The 25,011-nt window shown below is 37.5% G+C and overlaps 1 protein-coding gene across 7 annotated transcripts in view; it reads left to right on the top strand.

Annotated features, from left to right (window-relative positions):
* The window catches only part of ICA1 (islet cell autoantigen 1), a 66,171-nt gene that overhangs the window by 17,959 nt on the left and 23,201 nt on the right, over positions 1-25,011 (top strand). For all 7 annotated transcript variants that reach the window (XM_059477696.1, XM_059477681.1, XM_059477691.1 and 4 more), the window contains 3 exons: positions 2,074-2,272; positions 24,404-24,529; positions 24,725-24,823. In XM_059477696.1, the coding sequence (XP_059333679.1) occupies positions 2,074-2,272; positions 24,404-24,529; positions 24,725-24,823 (424 nt within the window). The remainder of the gene's footprint in view (positions 1-2,073; positions 2,273-24,403; positions 24,530-24,724; positions 24,824-25,011) is intronic.

Here is a 25,011-nt window from a genome sequence, read left to right as displayed (position 1 = left end):
TGACAAAATTTGCTGTAATATTGGCAATATTAGTGACTTCTTGAATTTTGCCTGATGGTGCTTTTTGTCCATAGACCTGCTATGTCTGTCTTCAGATCCCCTGCCTGTGCCTGTTCAGCTCAGTGTCTCTGAGGCTGTACTGGAGCTTCTCCAGCAGTAGGGTTGTAAAGGAGATGATGTCAGATCCCCCTCCTGGTTGGTAGCAGTTCTCACTCTGCAGAGAAGTGCTGCAGCAAGCTCACTGTGGAGGTGTCTGGTTCCTGCAAGGGAGGGAATGAGTAAGGGAATACTTTTTTCTGGGCCATCGGGTCTCATACCTCAACTAGTTGGAAGAGAAAGGAGGAGTCTGAATGCCATCTTCTGCTTTAACTTCAGTGTAAAGTTCTCCTGAGACAAGATCCCAGATCCCTACAGAGCTCATGTAGGTTGTGCAGGGGCAAGTAAAAGGCAAGGAATCCAGATGGACTCACAAACACACTAACACCTGCTGTTAACTGGAGTCCTTCATGTGTCCCTGACCCGGTGTTTGCTCTAGGAGTTTAAAGATAGCATTACCTGATGTCATTGTAAGTATTGTGATGCTCTTTTTCACAGCATTAGGACTATGAAAGGATGAAAATCACCATCACTCACAAAGGAAGATTCTATTCCATTATGTTTTACAGGATTTTGGAGGGCTTTCAACTACTATGATACTTTCTGGCTTTATCTTAACAGTGCAGTTGTTTGGCTCAAAATGAAGCACAGCATACAGAGCACTGAGAATTTCTTATGTTTATTATCTTGGGCTAGAGTTTGGTCATTAGCACCTCCAGTAGCAGACATGATTTGCATCATTAAGGCACTTGTAAAGCACCTTTGAGCAAAAGTGCTGATGGCTTGCTCCTTTATGAAGCATAACTGTTAATAGACAAAATCTCAATGCATATCTACATAAACTAAACTTTCTTTTGGATATCTGGGTAAGAATTTGTGGAATGAGAAAAAACATCATGAAAAAAAAAAAGTCATATTGAATTCACATATTAATATAGCTCTGACCCAGTACTTTTTTAAGGCATCTTTTCAGATAAATTCACATTTAAAACAAAACCATTTGTCTTTCTTCTTTTAAGCTATCCTCAAACTCTTGCTGAAGTTGGGACTGCTTTTATTCATGTTTCATGCTTGTAGCTAGCTCATTAGCTGGAGATCAAGACAACATATCTTGGGGTACTGGAGCCAAAATTAGAAATTCTCTTATGCCAAGGGACTTCCTGCACATTTAACTATCTCTGTGCTGGTGTGTGGCTGATTGAACCCATTCCAGTGAGGTGCTGCTGCTGGAAGCCAAAAGGGAAGCAGAAGCAGCAGGAGGAAGCAAAGCAAAAGGAATAATCCTGTCAGGTGTTGAGATCCCATTAGGAGCTGAAGTGATGGCATAGGGGGGACAACAGTGTCTCCTACTGCCTTTCCAAAGTGTGGTTGTCAGAAGAAACATTTAGATAAATGTCTGAATCTTCCAAAAGAAAAGATAATGTCCTTCAAAGAAATTGTTCCAGTTACTAAAAAAAAAAAAAGAAAACCTCAGATAATTATCTACCTGACAGATGAATTATTTATTTAGATTTATATTTGAAGACTTAAAAGACTAATGGAAGTACTTTTTGTGATGTTTAGCATGACATTCCTGATACATCTGTAATACTTTTCCAGTAATAAATTACCTTGGGTATATTTTTATAGTTGCTAAATGAAATTTATGAAGAGGAATGGTAATAACATACAAGTGGTCAAACTAAAATACATAGGCACAGTAGAAGAGGTTTCTTTTCCACTCACATGTGTAATTGAAAAGTTGCTATTTGAACAGAAGAGTTGCAAACAGTATTCGTTCAGAATTACTCTGTTTCATGTGTACCTCCAACCACGTGGTGAAATCATCTGAACGTACACTGGCACTAAAGTGAACTGTGTTGGCTGTGTATGTTTTTTTTGAGTGCTAGTAAACTGTCAGGAGTTGTGTTAATCCTTTGTGGAACAACATGTTTAAGGTGTTCCTCTCTCTCCTCTCTTTGCTCCATGCCTTCCCAGGTTAGCACTCCGTGTCCCTCTCAGTAGGTTGTATCAAGAAGTGGAGACTTTCAGATACAGGGCCATCTCAGACACGTGGCTGACGGTGAACAGGATGGAGCAGTACCGGACTGAATACAGAGGAGCTCTGCTCTGGATGAAAGATGTGTCTCAGGAGCTGGATCCAGATCTTTATAAGCAGATGGAAAAGTTCAGGAAGGTATGAGGTTTCCTAGAAGGGATTGCCTAATGAGTGACAATGAAGCATGGTTTTGATTCTTCCAAGGAGGGCACAATTAAGAAGCAATAAGGATGCCATTTATCCTAACCACTTCTTTGTGAGCTGTAAGGAAAGGCATTTTTTTAGTAGTATATTAAACTTCAGCATACATCTTTATAATTTAAATAATATATCTTTTTGAAGAAGGTTATCTAATTTTGAATCCTTAGTGGTGATGCCTGAATGACTAATAGAGGAAGACATGTATGCTGTCAGAGGGGGAAGGGAATATTAATTTTTGCAACTAAAAAACAATAACAGTACTTTACCTAATTGGTCTGCTGCTAAATTTTGCGGGCAGTTAAAGACCAACATTTTCAAAATTCGCTATTGTTGGATTTTGGGGAGGAGTTGCAAATCTGGAATTTATTTTTAGGTTCCTGATGCAGTTCAGTGTGATTCTTTGGCAACTGTTAAACCCTAAAACTGCTAAGGAGACATTCTCCATAAATAGCCTTCATTCAATGTCACTCAAGTTTGCTAAACTCCTCCCCTCCCAAAAGACTTGCAAAATCACGAGTCCTAGGTGGTAGGCTGCAATGTTGCTACCAGGTGAGAGTATAGAATTTATTTAGGCTGATCCTGTCCCAGTTCAGGAATGCACATGAGACATTTTCTAGTGAGGCCCTAGAGCCAAGTTTGTCAAAAGTCTGTAGTGTTCACAGTTGGCTGTTTATAGATGCTGCCTCTCAGGAAGACTTAGGATCTTAGGTATAACCAAGTGGCTCATGCTTTGAGTAAAGGCAGTAAAAAAATTTACAGAAATTGTAAAACTGTATTAAAGTGTACAGAAACTGTATTAAAGTGTACATGTAAATATGTATGTGTCTTAGAGATAGGTAATGTATAAAAGATAAAATCCTGTTAATTGATGGCTTAAGCAGTCTGTAACTGAAAGTGCTTGAGGATAAAAGGTATATAACTGTGGATTTTAAAAGCTTGACTAAACCATCCTAAGAGGAAAGGACTGGCATGCATCTAACTATGCTATTTTTTGTAAACCAAAGTGGTGACAATAGCAATTAAGAAAGGGATGGAACAAATAGTGCCCCAGTTAGTCATCTAATCTTTATTTAATGCTTCAGTACAGGGTATTCCTGTAAGTCTTGTGGCACCAGACATATATTTTATTATGCCCTATGGGAAATGTTTGTAATGGCAAGTTCTTGCAGGTAAAATAATTGGTATGGTCTTGGCCTCAGCTGATTGCTTATGTACATTGTTTGATTTATTAGGAAAACACTTAAAAATGGAATGTTAGAAGGAATAAAGCAGTACTGGTAATAGAAAACTGATTTATAGCTTTCTTGCTAAACAAGTGCCGTGGAAAGCATAAGTTATATAAATGGCAAAGTAATTAAAATAACATATGGTTTGTGCAGTGAGCACTTGTAGATAAAAACTTAGATGTGGAATTTCAGACATCTTGAGTTGTTGTGCTTCAAGGTCAGCAAAAAAATATATTTTTTTAAAGTTCTTACAAAATTTAGTAGCAAAAATGTGGAAATACTAAGTATTTTTAAATATTTCTAGATCTGAAATAAATTACATTCTGAGATAAAAAAATAAAAGTAGATTCTAAAATTCTGTAGCATGACCTCAAATAGTTAAAAAAAAACAAACTTGAAAGCTTTCTGAACATATCTCTTGTCCAACTGGCTGTGGACTGAAAACCTTTCAGTTCACATTGTAATGCAGGGAACAAAAAGCTCTACATTTTGTAGCCAACAAAGCAAAGAAATGCCCCTGGTATCCACTTTCCCACATTCCCCATCTGTGCAACAGGCATATCAAGCTAGTCTTTGAAGATTTAATACTTGCAGAACGTAAACTTTTTGGTTTTTAATCGCGGGGAAAAAAATACTGAAATAAAATCCACAGGCATAATGTTCCTAGGTAGCGTTGCTGAGCAAGATCTGAGTTTCTTTTCAGTGCTTTACAAAAATTAATGGTGGATTCTGTAGTTCTAAATAATTAGAGGAGTTTTTATTGTCTTTTTTTTCTATTTTTTGCTTGCAGATCTTAATTGTGCCATAGTGTGGCAGTGTAATGCTGAGGTTTTAGGGCTTATTTTGGATCTGTAGCAATTTAAGAAGTCATGCTAGTTTTGTGTTGAGCAAGATGTTACACACGTAAGGTTTTTGGTTCTTAAATACACCATTGCCAGAGAGAAGCATTTTGAGCTGGAGCTGCATATTGAATGATACACCACCAAGTAGTTAGGGAAGCTAATCCTCTCAGAGCACTTGAAAGAAAGTTTTCTTCAGACTTCTGATTGTAAAAATCCAAACTATTACTTAAGTAAATGTTTTTTGGTTTTTTTTTATTTCTAGTAAACAGTGCTGGTTTAATGATCTTTAATACACCTAGTACATCAGCAGTATTTATATCATTTAGTTAAAGGACTGTTTTTCAAGTATGTAGCCTTTTATAATGTAATCCTTAATGTATCATTATGTATACAGATATGGTACTTGTTTTTGGAGACCAAAGCTAAATCAATCCAGATGGGGTTTTCATACCTTCCCTCCGAATAGCTCAGGCTAAAAGATCAATAGTTGAGTCAGTATTTTCAGAGCTGATAAAATCTGAGTTAAAACACTGACATTTTTGTAGCTCTCTTTCAAAACAATGAGGTACTTGAAAGAATTTTCTAATGCTGTTCTTAAGGCGTCAGCCTAAGTGTGCAAGACCCAGCAACACTACCCCTTTCAGAGTGTCTCAGAGCACTGCAGAGCAGCCTTTTTACATTGTTGTTTGAAGATAGCTGTATAATTGTAGCTACTTGAGTCAAACTAAGGAAATAGGTATTTACTTTTTCCTGCAGAGTTCTATAAATGCTATGTAACTTCTTTTTTTTTCCTATTAGCAGTTTTTATGAACAGTGCAGTGCTGTTCTGGCTACAGAGGTCTTCCATCCCAAGTTCAGAGTTTGAAGTGTTCCTTGAGAGCATCTAAACAGTGCTGTGATATGTAGAAGAATGTTAATGAGCTAATATCCTTTTACCAAATTCTTCACACTGATCAGGTTTTTAATGTTCTTAAATCTGGTCTCTTTTATCTGTCTGGAGAGACTGTACACTATAACATGAACTGTGCTGTGACATTGAAAATTATAGACCAAATGGCCCAAGTGTGTCCTTCTTCCAGTTCTGAAAAAGTTAAGCTTTTCCATGCATTTTCTGAGCAGGAATGCAGTGTGTAGGGATAAACTGAGACCAGGACACAGCCTTCCATATGCAGCCTATATGACACAGGACAGTGTGCTGTTCAATTTTACTTGGCTGTGCTATCCCATGAACAGTTCAATACTGTAGACTTTCTCATCAAACCTGTACATTTCAGTGCCATCCCTAACAAATAAAAAGTGAGAGCTGAAAAAAATTGTCATGCTGACCTTCAAGCTAGCTATGAGAAAATTACATCTGTGGCATGATAGGTTGTTTATCATGCTACATTGATAAAGCAGATTAATCCCTTCTATATTTGTTTTTTGCTTCCTTTGTTCTCATACTCCTCTGCTTCCCCTTCATTCTGAGGTTTGAACCAAAGCTGAAGTATTTTTGTTATTACCCAGTGGCTGTGCTGGGCTCCCTGAGACAGGCTGCACTGCACCTTACCACCCAGCTCTCAGTTTGCGGGTAGGTGTTGAGAACTTGCAAGCTAGAAGCTGAATTGTTTGGATACATTTTATCTCCAATTCCTTATAGTCTTTATATACTTGAAACAAAATTAATGCCCTTAAATGTAATTTTAAAGACAAATCTGTCAAGAGAACAGTAAAGTGGGAAGAAGGAAGGTTCAACAAGAGGAGCTCAAATGACATAACGACAACTTAAACTGCTGTTGTTATAAATGTACCAATATAGGGAGTGGCTGACCTGTGCAAGCTTTCCTTGAATATATTTTACTTCTTGAAAGTTAAAGCTCCAGTGTATAGATGGGAAATCATGAAGATATAAATAATTCTATTGATTAAAAGGTCATAAGGGAATCACTGACTGTATGTATTCATTGTAAAGGTCTCAGCAAGTATGGCTCAGATACATCTGCTGCAGCCTGTCAGGAAGGCTCAGGACCTACAGCTCTCTTCCCCTGCTGTCCCCTTGCCCAGTATCACTGCTGGGCACGAGGACATTCTGGCTTGTGTGATGATAAAGGTGCTGTACCATGTTACAGCATCATCTGCTGCTCCCCTATCCATTAACATTAGCTGCTAACAGCCCAGCAAACCTAAAGGCACTTTGGAAATGTACTGGAGTATTGTTTTAATTTTTTTTTGTAATTCTCTGTTACTTTTGAAAACTCTTGGAGAGTTCAGAAAATGCAAAAAGCCTGCTGAAGGAGAAAAACCAAATATGAAGCTGATCTTTGACGTAAGGACAGACTTGGCAGTTGTCATACTTGGGAACTAAATTTCAGTTTCTGGTAAAAATAAAGTGAAAAGGAAATCTGTAGGCATTTAGAAGCTAGCAAACTGAAGAGCAAGTAAAAACAGAGGTTTATAAATAACATTACATGATGATGTTTTTTTATATTTTTGCATTTTTAGTCAAATTGTTGTTTTAATGGAAAACAAATTGCAAGTCTGTATTCTTGCAGTTCCTTATGAGTGATTACTAGAAAAGTGAATTTAACTTTACTAGAAAAATAAGAGCTTTCAGGAGCTGAGAGTTGAGAATATTGACCAAAGAACACTAAACAAAGTTTCAGAGGATCATAGAATTTAAAGATAGAAAACAACTTAAAGATCAACTAAACTCTCTTCCTGCCAGAACAAAATCTGTACATCTGTAATATGTTTTCCAAGTATTTTTCTATATCTAATAAAACAATTGATTTGAGGGTGACTCTCTTAGAAGTTTTGTGGTGCTGTTTGTTGGTCATGTTCTAGTTGAATTATTAAAAGCCAACCGAGAGAAAATATGCTAATACTATTGGCATCTGTAGATGATATTAAGCTGGAAAATCTTTCAGTTTTCCAGCAGCAAAGTACACCAGGATCTTAAAGAAAAATATCTTTGGCCATGGCAGTCACAACGGTGTAAATAAAAGACTCTAAGTTGTCATAGTTACAAGTAGCAGTATAATTGATGGATATTTAGAGCCAGCTGGGTAGTCACTGTTGACCTAGCTTAGGTTTTTAAAATTAACAAAAACAATTCTTAAAAAAACCTGTAGTTATCTCTGTTTGATTTTAGGTGTTACTTTCCCAATAAATTCCAACTCCATCTGAAAAATTTTAAGCACTTTTATCTTGGGGCAACAATAATATAGGCCCCTACATGTGAGAGAGCACATGTTGGTGTTTGTGCTCTGGAGGTGTCAGAGAGGTCTGAGTTGCTTCAGTAGACTGTATGCTGGATATGAGATGTGTGGCACTGCAATGTGAAAAAAGAATGGTGACTTTCTTAATACCTGCTAGGAATCTGGGATATTAAAGCCTCTCACAGTAATAGATATGATTTTATCAGCCTTGATTCAAAATCTTCCTTTAAAAAACCAAAACAACCCCCCACCTATTCTCTTCAGTGATTTGGATTGCTGCTGCTGCTTACTAGAAGAATAGGTGAACTTCCAGGAGATGCAATAATACTCTCTGCAAGGTAGAGAGTATGTGTCTCCTCTCAAATTAGTAAGATGGTGTCAAACTGCACTCTGAGATCCACATCTTAGTGTAGCAATGTGATAGCAGAGATAAAGATAACAGCCCACTCTTACGATCCGATGATAAGCAACACCCACACATATCTCTTCTTGTGGCATGCCTGTGCCATCAGGAGTAGGTTTGGCTTCTTTCTGGTGGGGAATAGCAGTCAGAGTAGGGGTTTTGAGATCAGTTTTTTAAATATAAAAGTGTATGGTGTTGGAAAGGCTAAATTTAGTGATTTACCGAGAAATTAGGGTAGGGAAAGACAAAGCATATAAAAAGTGCTCTTCACTCAAAATTCTAGTTGTTGCTTTGTGATTATTGCATCTCCCTGTAAAAGCAGATGGAGTTCCAGTGCTGAGTGTATTATCTTAGAGGATTTTCTGCTGTAATGTTCTTTCCAACTTCTCCAATATCATATTTAGTAACGTTAAGCAGAGAAACCAAAACATTACGAGATATCTCACATGCAAAATGCACAAGCATTTTTAGGCAGTTAGGAAAGATATACCTATTTTGAAAACATAACCTTTAGGAGAAATGTTCTTCACAGTAAAAGCATTTTATAGTCTTACAACTTTAAATTACCATTTCAAGTACCATTTGTAAGACTCAGAGTACATAATGATACAAAATCAGTAATCTTCTGAAGCCATTTCATGTATATTAAATATCGCTGATGATTGTTACTGAGTTAAAAGCAAAGTAACAATGTGTGATGGAGATGCCCTTTTAAAAGCATAATAACAGTATGCCACTTAAAAATAGAAAGAGACTTCTTGGAACAGATTACATCATCTTTAGAGGTATTGCTTGTAGAATATGGTTGCTTCCAGAGATTAATGCTTACCCTTGATAAATGGTTCATCATCTGTTCAGTTATTTTTACAAAAGAAGAATTTGAGGTGAGACTCTGAAAAATGGCATTAAAGTAAAATAAAATTAGTCTGCTGTTAGTCCTCTAGATTACAGATATGATATAGTTTTTTAACTTTGTTTCATGTGACCTTGCTGAAATCAAACAAGGCAGATTTAGGTTATTTGTACATTTTCAGTACCTGTATTTATGTTGAGAAAAGGTAGGCAGGCACATCCTAAAAATTTCTGTTCACCTAAATAACAGAATAAAAAATGTTTCAACAGAGTACAATAAATCTAAAAAAAAAATCAGTGATGTAAATCAATAGCCTTAACTTTTATGCAATAATTGGTTTTGGTCCCAGTATTAAAAAGACTCTCTCAAATATGATGTGATTAAAATTAAACTCCAGGAATTTTCTCATGCCTAATAATTATAGGAATGTGTAAATATTGAATTTATTATTGGATTTAAAAAAATGCAGGAATGGAAAAAAAATACCTGAAATATTATTCTGAAAATGGGAAAGAAAAGATGATTGCCCAGACAATTTCTATTGCTCACATGAAAACTCAAACCCTGCAAGCTGGTCTATGTGGGCAAAGCTTGTTACCCATGTGGATCATTTTGTGAATTCAGAACCTAAATGAAGTGTAAAAAATATGACCAGAGTAGGCTGTGAAAAGAGAAATGAGATTTGGAAAATTCCCTCAACATTAATAGTCTGAAAAGGCTAGGAGGATAGCTAAAGAAATATTTTTTAAAAATAAATGAAATACAGATGTGACTGAACTGAGAGAATTCTGCAGAAGTGAAGAATAAACAGGAAGGGGAATACAGCTGTTGGGGAAAACATTGTTTACACAAGAGAACCAAGCTTTTCTATAGTCGCCACTGCCCAGGAATTCTTCTTATACTTTCCTAAAATGCCTGGGCACATGCATAATGTAGTCCATCTGCTTTGACTTCATAAGGCCTTAGCTGTTCAGTTGTATGTTGCATAGGCTCTGAAAGATGCTGTGTTTGATTTTTCTCCTTCACTTAATGAAACCAAATTAGATAGGATTAAAAAAAAAACAACAAACAAAAAGGTACTGTTCTAACCAAAAAAATGGCAAATATACCACCATCTCTGATTCAGAGTTCTGCCTGAACCCTGCGTATGTTTCAAATGTTGTTTCATCTTTAATAGCACACTGTGAAGTCTGAAGAGCACCACAAAAAGATTTGTGTCTTTTTTATAAATTTATACTCTTTCAGAGTTTGTGTCTTGACAAAATATAAGTAAATTGTTTTGATGGAAGCAAGCCATGCTTATTGATATATTAAATGCCAACCAGGAACAGCAATAACAAAGCATGGAATTATTTACAACAGACTTTGTGTTACAAATGTATCGTGATTATTTGTGGGTGCCATTTTATATTCTGTACTGAAAGGTTGAATAGAAAATGAAACACAAAACCTTGACTTACAGGACTTCTGCATTAGCACTGTAAACAGGGTGGCTTTGCACTCAGGACAGTGAGAGCATTTGGGGACTGAATATTAAAGGAACTTGGTAATCCTGTTGATTTTGTTAGAGGTGTCTTTCTTAATGTTGGTGTCACATCTAGCTATGATTTGCAACATGTGTCAGTGCCATTCCCTGGCAGTTTGTACATCTGTTCATGCCACTGCCCTTTGCAATGGCTAAGGAGATCATACAGGCCAGCTCACTGTTTTACAGTGAGTTTTCAATAGGGATATTGTTACTGCACCTGAATTTGAGCTTTTCAAGTCCCTTTATTTAATTCCAGTGTATTCACTCCTCCCATCTGCTTCCTCAGAGGAGATGCAGATTCAAGTAACAATCTTGCTCAGGCCTTGAAGAATTTAATTTGGATGCAAAGAAATTAAAAATATGAATTATATTTTCCCTATGAGGACACTGTACCTGAAGGAGTCAAGAAGACCTCCAAATTATCTGCATTATCTAAGATAAACTGAATTGTATAATTACTAGATTAATACAGTCATGGGTATAGTAGACATGTTAGTTTTATGCTATATTACAATATTCTTTACATCACCTCTGATCTTCAGTGTTCAAAAGCAGTAATTACCTGTCTCAGTTTCCTGCAGGGGCTGACTGTCTAATTGCTCTCCACTTGCCAGCATTCCCCCTGTACCATGTGTGGCAACCATCCTTTGCTCTCAGGTTGTCTGATGTGATAAACACAAGTGAGTTATGCAATTCTCAGCAACATTTAACACTCAGTCCAGGTTATGCCTGCTTTAGAGCTATATGTGATCTTTCAAACCTGAAAGACCATATTATTTCTTCATTTTTGCAATTTATCTTGGTTGGCCTGCTTCTTGCTACAAATCTTTACAATAATTTTTAGCAACTCATAGACTTGGATCATACCAATAAAATGCAACTCTTTGTTTTCAGACTATTCATAGTTATTTGCATTTATGCAAGAACTGTTGACTTTTTATGAACTCCCTTAGAGTCATTTCAGGAGAGGAGAGTTCAGTAGTTTTCAGGACCATATTCTTCCCTGAAGAGGATGTTTGTCCATGCATGAAAATATGCCTCTGTTTGTAAATTGGGAGGGTGCATCCAAGCACACTGTGGTGGTAATGACTCATGTCTGCAGAGTGACAGATGTATGTTCCCTACTGGAACTGCATTTGGGGCTCATAATGTAAAAGTCTTTCCCCAAACTCTGAAATAATGCTGTTTAGATGAATGTAATTCTGTATTCAATTTAAGAGTTTGCTGATCATTTATATTTTCTTTGTATGTCCTTACTTCAAGGTCCCTGTCAGTGCCAACAAGTGTTTTTTGGTCTTTTTTTTTCTTTCAGCCTGGTAAACCACACATTCTGGGTTTGACCAGTACTGAAACTCATTACCAGCAGAAAGCTGAAGCATGTATTTAAAAGGCTTCTTAAAGTAGAAGAAAACCAGATGTTTTAACAAGGCTAGAAGTTCATATTTATTGCCTTCCTTTCATTTAAATTGTAATTTCATGTTTGTTCCCTTTTAAAAATAATTTGCACATTGATCTAAGCTGTAAGAATGAATACAATGGCTGTGAGGAATCCATCCATATTAATAGTTTCAGGAGCATGACGTGTTCTCTGCTCACTGGTAATCTGAGAGCAGCCAGGAGGTGCAAGGTCTGTGAGGTGGAGCTGCTTTCATACACTGTCATGACCCTGTGTGAATGAGCTGGGAGGAGAGGCTGTGTGCACTCCAGCTCTCAGCTGTCACATATCTCACTGCATTAACCCTCCCTCCTTTGGTACAGTTTCAAGTTAAACATATTGACCATAAGTAGTTTGTCCCTCTACTGGATAAAATAGGAGGAGAGGCCTCATGCAGCCTGCAGAAATGTCAGCTGGGTTGCTGATGCTGGCTGTATCCCTTTATTTCCCCATGAACCTTTCTTGGGAATGCAAGCTACAGCTTTTTGGGCCAAAACTGCTGAGGCCAGGTTCTGTCCTGCATGAAGTGTGGACACATTCATTTGGAGTTGATCTATTCCTGCACAGGCAGGAGATGGAGAAGTTGCTTGGCAACATGTAAGGAGAATGGGGCTATGTATTTGAAGAGTAGGGGAAGATTTTTCTAAGGGCAAAGGCTGGAGTATGTATGACCTGTTTTCTGGGGAAAATGTATGGCTGTGCAGAGATGCTGCTTTTCTGAAGGGTGATGCCTAGATGAAGCTGACCTGGTGCAGAACTCTGTAATCATTCACTGTGTTTTGAACATAGCATCTATCTATTTAGCTTAAAAATGTATTTTCCCAAACTTAAACTCAAGTCAACCACTCCTAATTTAAAATAAGTCTTGTGTAAGACTTAGCATCTGTTTAATTCAAAATTTTTGTTAAAACAGCTAATGTGCAGAAAAGTTGCATATCTCTGTCTCTTGGGGTGTGAGCTCAAAAGCTCTGAATGTTTTAAAATGGGGTGACTCAGGAGTGGTTTTTTGCTTTGCCTGAATTTTTATGTTGTGATGTGATCATAATTTGTATAATAACTCTGAGTGTGGTTCTGAAAAACTGAAGACTGTTGTTGCTTTCGTCCTAACTTTAACAGACTTTCCTTCATTTTGCAGTAAATAGTGGTCGGAATTCCAGAAGCAGTCCACATCACGTATTTGAGAGTCAGCTGCATGCTGTATTTATTTGATAGAATTTTTTTTAAGCTGATGTATTTTCTGAGAATATTTCTTTGTATATTTTGTTGTAATTGTTTTATTTTAAGCAGTTGGATTCACAGTCTGGGTCTGCACTGTGTGTTCTGTTTGTGAAAGCTGTTGTGAATCTTTAAGCTAAAGGCTCTGGTTTTTGGCTGAATGAGCTTGCTGGACTGTGGGTGTAATTTTGATCAGGGCTGTGTCCAGCTGCTGGATAAGTGGAAGGATTCTGTAGAGGCGTTGCTCTCCCCAAATGACACACTGTGTCTGCATCTTGGCCATGCTAGAGGGGCAGAAGTCAGGGAGGAGGAGGAAAATACCACCTTAATCCCTGGTAATTCCTTAGGAAAAAAACTTCAGAGGTTTTCTGTTGCTGTTGAGCTGTACTGTTCAACTTGTGGTGTTTGGCTTTTGTTTTTTTTCCTATGAAGGGACTAAATTACTTTTTAATAATGGAGGAGGAAGTATATGTCTCTTGCTTTAGGGCAGCTGTTCAGAATGTTATTATTTAGTACAGAGCACTGTATTGCTTCCCACAAATTATTTTCATGTCTCAGAGAAATTTAATTTGGATATAACAAAACTTTGCTGCTTCTAAGAGGTGTTTGGATCCATGTCTTTGCCCTGCTATAATAGTGAGAGTAGGGAATAGCAGAGCAACTTTTTTCATATAAATTTAGAGAACATGTAGTTGATGGGCCTGATCTGTTGAAATGCCTAATCCAAAAGCAGGGCTGTTTCAACAATATTTATTTTTAGCAAACTACCCTCTAAAAAATAGAGCAAAAAATTAGTTAGGTATTCATTTCCCACAGGTTTCATGTAGACAATAACACTGTTTACTATTCCAGCCCCCACCTAAATACCATGAGTAACCATTTCACTTGGCAGACAACCATCTGGAAAGAAGAGAGGAGATTTGTGGTGGATGTTGAAAGATAAGCTAGGCCTGTCCAGGTAAATCCTGTAGGTTTTGGCAATTAATTTCCAAAATTCAAACCTCAAGTCTTAATGTATATGTAGATTTTTTTCAAGGGAGTACAAAATTGTTTGAAAGATCTGATCTTCTCTCCATACTGTGGTTGTAATTGTAGAAATGTTGGAGCACCTCGAAATTGCCCCACCCCTTCTCCTGGTGAATCTGTGTGAATGTAAAGCTTACATTCTGTCATATAGTTACAGTAACTGAAGCATTTCCATGGGATTTCTGTTACCTAAACATGTTGGGCATAGGCAGTGCCTGAATATGCTCTGGCACCTCTAACAGTTGAAAAATTCTGTAACTCATGATTTTGAATTTCTCTAGTTGAAAATCTGCAGTTACACAGGTGTTATGTTGCAAAAGCTAATTTGAAGTATCTGTGCTACCTTAAATCACAGAACAGAGAGTTCTTCAGCATAAAAGGATGCTGTGCTGGTCTGAATCCAGCAGAGCAAACTCTCAAACTCTCCATAACCTGCGAATGTGCCTCAGGGTTACTTTATTCTTCAGACAAAAATCCACTGGCTGTGCATCATCTTTCTTCACTGGTGCCCAATGGTAGCAGCTTGGGAGCTGCATAGAGCAAATGCACAGAGGTGTTTTCTTTTAGTACTGTGGCTAGTGGAGACATCACAGGACATAGGGTTTGTTTTCCTGTAAAATTGTCCAGTCGCCTTTTGAACCAAGATAAATTCTGGCCATCCCCAATGCATGGCTGTGCTCAAAGACCTGCCCTGCAGACGAAGATGTTGTGTAAAGATCACCTCACCTCATTTTGTGTTCAGTATAATGCCCTCTGGTTCCTGTGTTGGCTGAAGTCTCCTCTTAACAAGTTTTGTATCTGTGGTATGATGGCCTTCCATCATACTCCTCCTTATTCTTTTTTTTCCTGGCCTGACAAACCATCATCTGTTGTTCTTTTTACATAAACTAATTTACATATGTGGTCAAAAATTTATCATTGCTTGCCTTTTTTTCCCCATTGCTAAGCCTGAACTGATCTGTGTTTACATATCCAACTTGGCTTTCAGTTGAAGAAAAATGCAGAGGGAAAAGTCATGTCCCTGTGTAATATTTATGGAATCACATGCATAAAGTGTGAGGAGGTTCTCATTTTTCCCCATTCTTAAAGAGACACAAGAGACTTGAAAAAGCTACATTATAAAATAATGCAGCAGGAATAAACACAAGCTGGGAAGGAAGTGAAGCAGTAGGAAAAAAAGAGAGGAGTAAGATAAATGTCTATATGTTTGCATAAAGGAGAGAGGGAGAGCTATTCAGTTTCGGTGATAGCCATCATTGAATATATCAGAAGATGGTACAACCAACCTTTGTTTTTTGGAGGGGAAAAAAGGAAGAATATTCAAGCCAGCCATAACCTTATATCCTCACAGGGTTCAGAGAATTGCTCACATCTGCTTTCAGTGGTTGTGAAGTAAGCAGTTCTGGCCATGGTTTACTCATTACTGCCAGGCTGGAGTTGCATGGTGTGTGAGCCAACAGGCTGAAGGCAGTAAAATTTTTACAGGCCAAATACTGAAAAACTGAAGAGGGAAATGTGGCATAAATGTGAAACAAAGACCAAATTTCATATACTCCAAAAAAAAAAAAATCCACAGAGATCCTGGTGTATATCCATGGTCTGGCACTTCAGTAGAAGTTTTTATATCTTTTAGAAAAAATTCTTTGTTGGAATTTAAAAGTAATAGTAGTTAATTCAGTGTACCTAAGAAGATATTTTCCTACCTTAGTTTTTTCTATTGCTGTTAAGGTAGAAACTGCATCAAAGATCATTAAGCAAATTGCTCCTTAACATGGCATTCTCCTTGACCCTGACTTATAGACATGAATTTCAAACAGGAAGAAAAACACATGCCTTGGACCCAAAATAATGAGGGGAAAATAACAGAGCTAAAAATTAGGGCAAAGTTACATAGGCAGGAGAGAATAAAAGCATGAGACTCTATGGTCAAAGAAGAGAACAGAGAATGGTAGTTGTACTTCATCTGTGATACATTTGTATCCTGAATACAACAGCCTCATCTTCAGTGACTGGAGATGCAAACAACTAAACAGTGTATGTTTGAAGTGCTAGATTAAAGAGGTTTTTTGTGTATTTAATCACAATTTCATCTCTTTTGTATATTTAATTCTTTTCTCCCAGCAGCAAACTGCTAATTGCAGCTCTGCAACTACAGTTGAAAGCTTTTTGCAAGAGGTTTTTGTGAAGATCTTATGTAAAGATGGAGCTTAGCTGTAAGCCAGTGGTGTCTCTTGGTGCAGTTTGAGCAAGCACAGATTGCAGTCCACATCTCTGGGTTGAGAACCTGGAGAGGAGAGTGTCAGAAGTATAAGATGTGGTACAGAGACTAGGGGAAGCTACCTAAGATGAGGTGTTTCTAAGTCAATCTGTCTCATTTAACAAACAGAAGATGAAAATTGGTTAGACCATGATACATAAGCTGCTGAGGCTCTGAGGCTCCTCAGTGTTTTCATCAGAAGTTTTTCAAGAGTCATGGCTTGGAAGCTTATACTGGATGAATTAACAGGGTAAATAAGGCACACAATCAAATACTTATGGTTATTATTAGCAACAAAGGAATTAATTTTCTGGATGTTATTTAGTTTAGGATTTATCAAACATAAGTTCAGACACGTGCTCTGTAGATGTCTACACCTAAATGGATCAGTGAGAGCTCCCTTTATGGTCCAGTAGAGAGAAACAGGGTAATATGAAGTGCATTCTAGTGTCAATTGTTTGTGTTTGCTGGATCTCCATCCACTAACACAGGCACAAGGTAGTGAGGTGGATGTCAAGGCCTGAGCTAGGCACACCTAGCATGCTTTTGTGGGTGGAAGGTGTGTCTGAGGGCAGGTGCAAGAGTAATATTTTGTGATGTTCATCTGCTGGTTTGTACTGCCTGTAACCTCTCTGATGAAATACATAGCAACTCTCCAGCAAGGCTTTTCTGGAAGACCTGTGGAGCTTCCCTAACCTGGCTTAGGTATGAGTGACCAAGGGGATAGGTGTGTGCACAGGGACAAATTCTGGTAAAAACTGAGCCAAATAGTAATGACAATTTTGATGAGTCATAATGGCTCTCCTCAAGAACTGCCATAGACTGTGTTTTAAGAGGACATTTGAAAATTCACAAAATTGGAGAAAATATGACACTTTTTTGGCACTTCTTGGCGTTTAAAATTTTGCTATTCACAGATATGAAATTTTTCTAATAAAATGTTTTTAACATACCAAAAATAGTAAATTAAGTAAATTGTAGCAGCTTTGAATGACAGAGTGTGAAGGCTGCTGGGTTTGAGGGAATAACATTTTGGTTATAATGTGACTTTTTTACTATTTTTTTTTCTCTAGGCTTCTCCATTGTAGCATAAGGAGAGCAGAATACATGTTTAAGTCATGGAGATTTGATGGTTCTGACTAGAATCAAAAATGTCAGCATTAAATGAAAAAAAACTTTTAATCAACTTATACTGACTTTATGGTCATTCTGTTTGTAGACAGTTGATGTTTCATATTGAGTTTTCTGGCAGAGAAACATGATCTGGTACCAGTAAATAGAGGGAAATGATGCTACTGTTGTACTAATCTATGTTAAGATGCATTTGTGTATATTCTGTTATGCAGCAATATAGCATTGCTTCTGCCTTTTTTCTTTTTTTGTCTTCATTTTCTTTTGTCTGCTTCAGCACTCTTCTTCTATTGCTTACATTGAGTTCCAGGACTGTCATGAGCAATTAAATCTAAAAGCTCTGAGTAATTATGGCAGGCAATACTCTAGTAGGTATTTGCAGTTATTTCAGTTGGCATTGATTTCATTGGATTATGTTGGCTATCACTGTGTTTTAGTGCAATATTTTAATTGTTTCTCACAATGAATGTTTCAGCCATTAGAAAAATGGTCTTTGGTGGCTTAAAAGATTTTGCGTTGTATTTTATCTTGGGATAGACTTGCCTTGTTCAAGTCTGTATATAATGGGAGATTTCTACGCCTTCAGGACATCAGAAAGTTGTATCATCTTCCTTTCCAGAATTTTCTCTTGCAGTGCAACTGGCCTAATACATCTTTAATTCAGTTTCACTTACTGGCTGTCTCTCCACATGAATTTGCCAATATATTTAAGGTTCCTCAAAACACGAACATAAGTGCTTTCTCAAAGCTGACATGCCACTTGTTCTTTTGTGGCCAAAGGGCAGACAGTACTTGCTGTAGAATCATAGAGTGGTTTGGTTGAGAAGGACCTTAAAAGTCATCTAGAGGAGATCAGTTCCTCTGTCATAGGCAGGGACCCCTTCCATAGAAGGTGTTTTGTTGGTTTCCAGAGTGAGATGGGCAGACATGCAGTGATAATTAAGTCCTTTATATGAATTACAATATTACTGCAAATTTTCTTAATCAAGCCTGATAGAGTGAGATGCATAGGGCTTTTGCACAAGCACAGACAATCATCATTAAGTCCAAGATGGCAAATTTAAGAAATGTATTACCGGAACTTGGTTTGCACTAAAATTATCTTAATTCAAATGTCAAGAATAGTTTTGTTTGTTGAACAAATGTGATGTACATCTGCTCAGCTTCAGACTTGAGGGATATCATTCGGATCTGTTTATACTGTCCAAGTAGTTTTTCCTTTTAGCTAGACGTGGCTCACTTTAAAAATTTCATCTCCTCAAATAATTTCTACCAGTGTTTCTCATCAGACCATAAGTGAAGATTTTAACAACCAGGGTTGAAGGAGTTTTTTAACCACTGTTTTTAACCAATGTTTTTATGTGTTATTCTAAAAAAATGATGGAGCAGAGATTAATGAATGCAATGAATACTCTTCCAACCCAAGGGAACAGTTGAATCAAAGTGTAGTCTGCAAAATGTAGAATATACCAAAGCACAGGGAAATCAGGCTTCATACTGTGCAAGGCGTTGGAAGTCTGTACCTTGCCTGTGGAAGAGTTACAGGCATTATTTTGTATAAAACATTGCCTTTTCTGCTCTCTGACTGCATATCATCAATCCTGAATTAAAAAGAAGGGGAAAAATAAACCAGCAAGTAGTTAGTTATACTCATGTGAAAGTGTAATGGGTGCTCCTCATCAAAACACCACTCAAACTATGAAATTACTGCAGTTTGTGGGAACTGAGAATCTAGTTCCTTATGTTTTCTGTGCCATATGCAGAAATGCTGTAAGTTGTGCTCTATGGTAAATACTTGGTCCTCAAACTACAGTTTGATTTCATTTTCATGTAGTCTTTACAAGGATCAGGTATGCCAGAAGGTGCTATACTTATTTAATGCAAAGATTTGCACTGATTCTATCTGCTGACAGGGTTTACCCAGAGCCCCAAACAGGAAGTTTTGCTATATTTCAGACATTTTTCCCCCACAATTCACTTATCCCCCTCCTTCCAGCCTAAACACACACTGTGCATGCTTTTCAGATCGAGTAAGTGAGAGGTTGGGTGACAAATTAGACTAAAAGCATCTGTTTCTCCTTCTATGCTGGAAATGCTGAGACAAAAATATACATACAGTGAGTTAGTACATTTATCTAACATAATTTTGGAGATGGTGCTTCACTAGCTGAATTGTCCCTGAAATTAGGCTACTACTGAAAATACATTTTGCATTTTATAGGAGACTGAAAGAAAGTAGTAACACAGATGTACTGTAGACAACATAAAGACTCCTTGAAAGTGCATGGCCAATCTGTATTTTAGTAACTGAACATATTGAATAGAGTTTTTAACTGGGTCTGAGGATTTTTTTTTTATGTTATCATGCTTGAAGATTAGAATTTTTCTGTTTGAATAAAGGTTTTCAGCATACTTGCTGGAAAGCAGCTCTGTGGAGAAGCACCTGTGGGTACTGGTGGATAACAAACTGTCCATGAGCCAGCAATACCCTTGTGACCAAGAAGACCAATGGTATCCTGATGTTCACTAGGAAAAGCATTGACAACAGCTTGAGAGAGATGATCCTGCCCCTTTACTCTGCCCTAGTGAGGCCACACCTGCAGTGCTGTGTCCAGTTCTGGGCTCTTCAGTGAAAAAGAGACATGAAGCTCCTGAATTGGGTCCAGTGGAGAGTGACAAAGATGATTTAGGGACTGGAGCATCTCTTATGAGGAAAGGCTAAGGAAACTGGGCCTGTTCAGATGCTGGAAGAGGTGACTGAGAAAGGACTTAGTCAATGTCTCCAAGTGCCTGAAGGGAGGGTACCAGAAGGATGGACCAGGTTCTTCTCAGCGGTGCCAAGCAACAGGACAAAAGAGACTGAGCAGATGCACAGGAAATTCCACCTGAACATGAGGAAGAAACTCTTCACTGTGCACATGGCCATACACTGGAGCAAGTTGCCCAGAGAGGCTGTGGAGTCTCTGTCACTGGAGATACTCAAGCACTGTCTGGATACTGTCCTGTGCTGTGTGCTCTGGGATGGCCCTGCTTGAGCAGAGAGGTTGGACCAGAGGATCTACTGTGGTCCCTTCCAACCTGATCCATTTTGGGATACTGTTTAGGAAACTGTATTAGCAAATAGTTGCCCTTACAGTCAAGCATTCTAGAATTTGACTTGGGGCCCCCAGGATTTAGGATTGTAGCATTTCAGTCCTTTGAAATTATTTGTCTGGCATCTTACAGTTTATCAAGCTATAGATACTGCTTTCCAAATTACTGTAAAGATACTGCTTTCCAAATTTATGTTTTCTTCTGTGCTCTTTATGAATATTGTACTTGAGTGTTTGCATTGGAAAATTAAAAGCCAGGTTGCTGCTTAGAAAAAGAGTAATAATCTTTTTTATGCTAAGAGTACTGTAAGATTTTCTTGTATGATATAATCTCACATCTAGCACCTGTAGTTTCAGATGCTTAGAATCTCATTCATCATAAAATGCTCAGGTTGTGTTTGGATCAAGGCGGTTCTCCTAGGGTCAGTAAAATCCTGACCGTTTTCAGACCAGGATTTTCAAGAAATATTGTATGCTCAGTATTAATAAATTTAAATGAATGAAAATTTGTAGTACTGAGACCATAATAAGGTTCTGTTTCTCATGTCTTAGAGAATACTTGCAGAGAAAGGAGAAGAAGATTAGTATGTATTATATCAGCTTTGCCCTGAGTAGAGAACCAAAGGTTCATTCTGATAACTTGTGTGGTATTAAGTAGATTATGCTTTGTAAGTACTAAGGTTTAAAACCTAATTCATGAAGCCAACAAGTAATCTTAAAAGATGTCTAATAATAACAATTTCAATTGAAAATGCATTTTTTGGCACAGATAAAAAGCAAAAGGTCATGCTGATGTAGTGTGTGGTGTTCTTAGTTGCCCTGTACTGCTGCTGAAAAAAGGAGAATACTTCTGCTCAATAAACTTTCAATATATCAAAAAACCTAAAAGCATGCTTAATTTAATAGTTTTCATAATACCACATTTTCCTGGTTGGCAAGAGAAATGTGTAGCATTTGGTAAGGCAGCATTAAGTATCTTGAATCATCTGTATGAGTGTGATAAACAAAAGGGTTTGTATTCCACATTGTATTGTGGATCACCTCTTTCTCTTTATGAGTGCTTTAGTTTTTAAAGGAGACACTAGTTACATGTTCAGTTAAGATAAATGCCCCTGAAGAATGGATGCAGGAAGACTGCAACTCAAACTATACAGGTGCTTTTGTTTTATGGATTTTTTTTCTCCTTTCTTAAGGAGTTGGAGTAGGAATTCATAATTCCATTTAGTAGTACTTCTTTTTTTAAAATTGTGGCTCACCATCACTGGCAGAATTCACATTCTTTGCTTACTTGAACTTTCAGTCTACAAAGCCACAGCTGTTCTTACTGTGCTTTTGCCAGTGCTGTGATATACCAAGTAGGAAAGGGATTCTGTTCTCAGCTGCACCACTGTAAAATATAGTTATATATGTGACACATTTCCATTTACATTAGTTGAATTTCTCTGGATTTTCATGGCTGTAACTGAGATTAGTTTTTTCAAAGCCCAACAACATCTCTTACTTAAATCCCTACCCATTGCAGCAATTCTTTGTGGCAAAAGATGCACATAATCCCATATTTGGATTTCAGTTAGAAGTTCCTTTTTGCACAGGCACATGACTTTCTACACAACTCTCCTTTTCACACTGCAGTTGTAACTGTGCTCTCAGGCACTTGCAGCTGAAGCAAATAAAGGATTTAAGGACCTAAGACAGGACAAATGTCTTTATCCAGCACTGGATAAAGCTTCTACACTTCTGCCACTGCTCCTGTCTTCCTCCATTGCTGCTCAGTTTTGGAGGTCCAAGTGCTGTTTGGACTAGACAGATGTGCTGGGATGGCACTCCTGGCATGCATAGCATGGTGCCTTGCTTGGGCTTGCATCAGGCACAAGCTAGAAGTGTAGCAATCCTTGGGGATCCCAAACGAAGAAGCAGCCTCAGCTCGTGCCTGTGTAACTCTGACTGGGTGGGGCTTTTCATGACATTCCATACCTTGTCGTAGATATCCTGGCAGTGGCTGCTCCATAATTTTTATATCATAGCTTAACATTTGTCATGCTTGCCTGAGAAGTGGAAGCCATTGGAGCCATTTCCTCTTTCCTGAGGAAAATCAAATTTGTCTCTACTTCACTAAAACATCTTCTAACTACCTAAGAAGTTTTCCATCTTCTGGAGACGCCTCTGTTTTTTTGCACTCTCCAACATGCAAAGATAGCCAGCAAGTTATCAGTAAGATGTTTTACTCATGCTTAGAGCACTGGATCCAGTCAGACATTTCAGTTGTCTTTTTTTACTACTAGAACTCAGGATTTGTTCACTGATGGTTTGGTGGAGTTGCTCTGGAAGACTTCCTCTTTTGGATGAACACAGTAACCACAGAGCTATTTTGTAAAAGTAGAGTAGCACTGCTCTTTAAAAAGTGTTTGCTTTTTTTCATTTGGCATCATCTTTTTCTAAATCTCACCTGTAAGATTCTGAATTTATGACAGATTTTGAATTGTGGTAGTTTCTTCCTTATGAACAGATGAGGCTGATGAGCAGTATTGCTTAAGCAGAACTGATCTGATAAGTGAAACAAAGTTGCCATATACCCAGAAATTCAGGAATCCCACAATTTGTATGAGTAGGTCGCCTGATGAATTTGTGATACAGGTCTTTGGCTGGTTTTCTACCTGGTTAAAGGTCTTGTATACTCTGAGTTTGGGAAAATAAGAGCAGAAGTTCAGTAAACATAACATTTCAGATGGCATTATGAGATGTCTGTATTTGTTCTTGCTGCAAAGTTCCAGGTTCACTTCTGAAGATCAGGAGCATACAAGTTGGACAAATCTTGGACTGAGTTTGGGTATTCTGGACAAAATGGGTTTACTCTCCAAGTTAGGCCAGAAAAGGAAAGAAATGTATTATTTACTTCAGTATTTTGTTTTCATTATGAAACATTTTATCTTTTGGGTAAATACTTTATTTTAACTATGAAAGAGTTATAGGAGAGTCATAATACTTTGCGGTTTGATTGTTTCCCATTCCGTTGGAAGAAAATGATAACAAGACTTGTTTACAGAATTTAAACAAATACCTTTCATTAATGTAATATTTTGGTAGTGTGCAAAGCTGTGACAAAAATGGAAAATCCTGGATACTAAATGTGTACATCTACCTTCTACCCTGATACCAAATCATGTCAGTGTTGCTGTGAAGCACATGCAGTTTGTGGAACAGGATGTTGTATATGTACTTTACCTACAGGTATATGTACTTAATAGGTGATAGAAAAATAATTTGAAAAAATAAAACCCCTTGAACTGAAATTGTTAGTTCCTAGGAAAAGGGTGATTGATATTTTTCTGATAGCAGTTAAGAGAAAAGGCATTCCCATTTTAGAAGGAGAACTTTATTGAGTGAAATTTTCATAGCGATCCAAAAATATTGATGTGCTGTATCATTGCAGACAGACTTTAAACTTTGTCATTTGTCTCTTGCTGTAGGCACGTGGAAATGTCTCTGACTGTGCACCTGTATATTATGTTGAAAACTTTAAGCTCCAGATTTGTTGGTTGGGCTTTGAATTTGTCCTTCTTGAAAGAGATATCAATATGAGTATCTTTTCCAATTGTTCTCAGTGTATGTTTTATACTAATATCCATCATACAAAACAGGGGTTAGAAAACAAAAATTCTTCTCTGGATATATTACAAAAAGCAATGACAGAGAAGAGTACCATTTATCAGCCAGTTTAGCTTAATTTCAGTGGGATTGATGAAAATAAAACTGTAATTGAGCCTGTTCAGTTTTCTGATTTCCCTAGAGGTAGTATTAGTTTGCTCTTTCCTTAAAAATAGAGAAAAAAATCACTTCATAAACAATTGTCCTTTTGTGTGAAGGTTCAAGCACAAGTGCGACACGCAAAACTCAACTTTGACAAACTGAAGACTGATGTCTGTCAAAAAGTGGATCTTCTGGGAGCCAGCAGATGCAACCTCCTTTCTCATGTGTTAACAACATATCAGGTATCCAAGGAAAATGTTGACCTCTGAAAGAATGTTTTCCTGTTAATGTGGCTTTTTAAGAGGTTACCATGGCAATATTCAACCATAAGAATATGTAGCTAGTGTTGGAGGGAAGATGAGAAATTTGCACTGAAACAGATCACTGAAAACAGATTTGTGTTAACATTGGCACTGAGATTTTACCCTGTCTTACAGACAACACTGCTTCATTTTTGGGAAAAAACTTCACACACAATGGCAGCCATCCATGAAAGTTTCAAAGGTTATCAGCCATATGAATTCACTATGTTAAAGGTAAGGAATATATAGATATATATGTTTGCCCGGTGATAACCAGTAAGAGATCATACAAGAGTGCAGGAAGCATATGTTGATATTTTTTTCCATATATTTTCTGACACTTTTATCCCTGTTTTGTCTTTTCATTTAAATACAGGTTTTTTGTTTAATGTCCTTCTGACCAGCTGTGCTGGTGGGTTCTT

The sequence above is a fragment of the Ammospiza nelsoni genome, chromosome 1 (genome assembly GCF_027579445.1).
Source record: "Ammospiza nelsoni isolate bAmmNel1 chromosome 1, bAmmNel1.pri, whole genome shotgun sequence".
Classification (NCBI taxonomy): Eukaryota; Metazoa; Chordata; class Aves; order Passeriformes; family Passerellidae; genus Ammospiza; species Ammospiza nelsoni.
This window is presented reverse-complemented; position numbering and strand designations above follow the sequence as displayed.